The 3,548-nt window shown below is 44.4% G+C and overlaps 1 protein-coding gene across 1 annotated transcript; it reads right to left on the bottom strand.

The window, feature by feature from the left end:
- Positions 1-203: 203 nt before the first annotated feature.
- LOC102732540 (phosphoserine phosphatase) lies at positions 204-3,281 on the bottom strand. Its single transcript, XM_081810177.1, has 4 exons — positions 3,049-3,281; positions 2,198-2,332; positions 1,417-1,562; positions 204-460 (listed from the first exon to the last, which is right to left on the bottom strand). The coding sequence occupies exons 1-4, from the start codon at positions 3,186-3,188 to the stop codon at positions 240-242; spliced, it is 642 nt and encodes a 213-aa protein (XP_081666303.1). The 5' UTR covers positions 3,189-3,281; the 3' UTR covers positions 204-239.
- Between the last annotated feature and the right edge of the window lie 267 nt (positions 3,282-3,548).

Genomic DNA, 3,548 nt, shown 5'->3' with positions numbered 1-3,548 from the left:
TTTTTTTTTTTTAAAGATTTTATTTATTTATTTGAGAGAGAGAGAATGAGAGACAGAGAGCATGAGAGGGAAAGAGGGCAGAGGGAGAAGCAGACCCCCTGCCGAGCAGGGAGCCCGATGTGGGACTCGATCCCGGGACTCCAGGATCATGACCTGAGCCGAAGGCAGTCGCTTAACCAACTGAGCCACCCAGGCGCCCCCTGTCTACATTTTTTTAATGGTCTCTGCCTGTAGACCCTTCAAAAATGTTCCACCAACACATTTAACATTTTAAAATTAACATTATTTGGTTTTGGGGCACCTGGGTGGCTCAGTCGGTTGGGCATCTGCCTTCGGCTCGGGTCATGATCCCAGGGTCTGGGGATCGAGTCCCACATCGGGCCCCCTGCTCGGTGGGGAGCCTGCTTCTCCCTCTCCCTCTGCAGCTCCCCTTGCTTGTGCTCTCTCTCTCTCTCTTTCTCTATGTCAAATAAATAAAGTCTTTAAAAAAAATTTTTTTTAAAACCATTATTTGGTTTTAAGGATGTCAGCTCCCCATTGTCTTAACTAGAGACCCCCTGAGATGGTAGTAAACACAGCTGCAGCTCTGCAATCGTCCAGAGAAGGGCCAGGAGGCACTTCACACCCAGTGACGGAGCAGTGACTCGCTGCTAACAAACTCTCCTTCCTGGGCCTAAACTGGTTCAAATACATAAGAGCTCTCAAAAAACTGAAATATAACACATAACAAAATGAGTCACGTGGGTACCCAGGAATCAAGTGCAGACATTTATATACTGAGAGAGATTAGATGGACACACTAAAGCCAGGAGAGGTGATGGCCTAAGTCTATTTCACAGAACAAAGGATACCAAGGAGCAAAAGATATCAGTTGAGAGAATCCTCCATCTCAAAAAAAAAAAAAAAAATAGAGGGTATTATGCTAAGTGAGATAACTCAATCAGAGAAAGACAATTATCATAGGATTTCACTCATATGTAGAATTAAAGAAACATAACAGAGGATCATAGGGGAAGGGAGGAAAAAATAAAATAAGACAAAATCAGAGAGGGAGACAAACCATGAGACTCTTAACTCTAGGAAACAAACTGAGGGTTGCTGGAGGGGCGAGGGGTAAGGGGATGGGGCAACTGGAGAATGGGCATTAAGGAGGGCACGTGATGTAATGAACACTGGGTGTTCTATGCAATTGATGAATCACTGAACTCTACCTCTGAAACTAATAATACACTATATTTTAATTAATTAAAATAAATAAAATAAAATTTTAAAAAAGAGAATCCTTCATCTTAATATTTAACTCTGAGGCTGTCTTGCTTAAGCTGCATTCCAACAGACATTACATAAGATATTGAACAATAAAACTGACAAGAAAGGGAAAATGGTACCATTAAAGTCTTACCATTAAAGTCTTACCATTAAAGTAGAATTTCAGCCTATTGGCAAAAACATTGGTTGACGGGATATTGAGCTTTGAAGCAACGTGCTCTACAATACTCCTAAAGCCACCAGATATTAGGAAAACCTGAACATTTCGCTCTTGGAGGCGACTTACTAGCTCCCTGAAAAAAAGAAATATAAAACACCAAAATGATTAATATAAAAGAGAAAACATGAAACATGAAAAGGAAACTAAAATACATTTTTTTCTTCTCAAAGCATTTGCCCAAATATATTGGATAAGGTATATTGCCTGGTTAATTATAATGTTTTATGTATTTTTTAAAAGATTTTTTTTTATTTATTTAAGAGAGAGCGAGAGCACACAGAGAGGGAGAGGGATAGAAGCAGACTCCCCACTGAGCAGGGAGCCCGACACAGGGCTTGATCCCATCCCAGGACCCTGGGATCATGACCTGAGCCAAAGGCAGACACTTAACAACTGAACCACCCAGGTGCCCCATGTATGTTTTTCTAAATGGCACTAAATTAATAGGTGGGGCTGGACTGCTTAGGAAACCATCCCACAACTCTGTTCTGCCCATGAATCTAGAAACACAAAATGAAGAGGAAGCTTAGGCTCTCCCTCGGGAGAGATGACTTGGGCAGGGCCAACCACTCAGACAGGACCACACGTAAGAGCTGAAAGAAGCAGGCAGAAGGGGAGGACTAGAGCGATGATGAGATACTCTCAAGAGGACATGCCCCAAAATGCAGGTGCTGACAGAGACAGCACCCAGACCGGGGCTCCTCTTACCTTATGCCCGGGGTCAGGTGTGGGGGGTGCTCTGCTATGAGTCTTTGCACCTGTTCCCTGGAGGGCTGGATCAGAGCTAAGCGCTCTGTGAGGGCAGCCTTGAAAGGCACTGCCCCTCCCATGGCTCGCCGTGTCCTAGGAGGAAGACCCAACAATCAGGCTAGCCGTGTCAGATGTCCCTGAAGTCTACACCTTACCTCCCCAGCTTGTCCAACGTCCACCATGAGGAAGGTGCTGCCTAGAGCCCCACCATACAACAGACATGCTACAACGCCATGGGAGCAAGGCCTGGTAATACACTTACTGAAAGTTTGCTTGAGAATCATATTAGTATTTGTGGCCATGTCTTGCAGCAAAGGCAGCCGGACATGAAATGGTCCGTGACCTGGTGCCTGCAGGCAGCAGTGCGGAGGGCAGGAAGGAGGGAAGAGTCTCACCCAGGCAGAAGCTGAGAGACTCTGAACCAGAACTAGCTTTCTAGCAAACTACTAAGGCTACACATTCAACCACGACACAAAGCACTGGACGCTTGGTGATCCCCCACCTCGTCATCTTCTCTGGTTCATTATGGCCATCGTTTCCCTGACTGAGCTAAAAGCATGTCATCCACATTTATTTGTAAGAGGCAACAATTTTTTTTTTTTTTGGTCATAAGAATTTGTATAAATGGATGACTGGATGACGTACACTAGCTAATTCAGCTCTGAGTGATGGAAGAAGCTTACTGCCCATGATTTGCTGTCAGGGACTAAAAATCGGGGAATTGTGGCCCTGGTCCCGCATGTCATCCGAAAGTCACTCTCTTTTGCAATTCTTTATCATTTCATAAAGTGAATAAATACTGTTCCTACATTTCTGACACAGCATCCTCAACTCCACAGAATTTGGCTAGCTCATCAATTCCTTCTTCTCTGATGACTGTGCTATCAACATCAAAGCATACTGCGTCAGCTGAACAGAAAAGTTTCCTCAACTCTGAATGGGAGACCATCCTTGGAAGAATCTTCCTCCTACAACAGAAAAAGATAAATATATTTGAAGACCCATCATCATAAAAAGATCCAGTTTTGCCTACTAATGCCAATCTACTTTGATCTGTATCAAAGTCAGCATATCCCACATAAACATGGACTCATGGGCTCATTGGTTTTGTTTTTTTTTTTTTAAAGATTTTATTTATTTATTTGAGACAGAGAGAATGAGAGAGACAGAGAGCACGTGAGAGGGGGGAGGGTCAGAGGGAGAAGCAGGCTCCCTGCCGAGCAGGGAGCCTGATGCGGGACTCGATCCTGGGACTCCAGGATCATGACCTGAGCCGAAGGCAGTCGCTTAACCAACTGAGCCACCCAGG

This window comes from Leptonychotes weddellii, unplaced genomic scaffold (genome assembly GCF_054177405.1).
Source record: "Leptonychotes weddellii isolate Sample4059 unplaced genomic scaffold, ASM5417740v2 HiC_scaffold_19497, whole genome shotgun sequence".
Lineage (NCBI taxonomy): Eukaryota > Metazoa > Chordata > Mammalia > Carnivora > Phocidae > Leptonychotes > Leptonychotes weddellii.
Note: the sequence above shows the minus strand (reverse complement) of the source record. Positions and strands in the feature narration are given on the sequence as shown.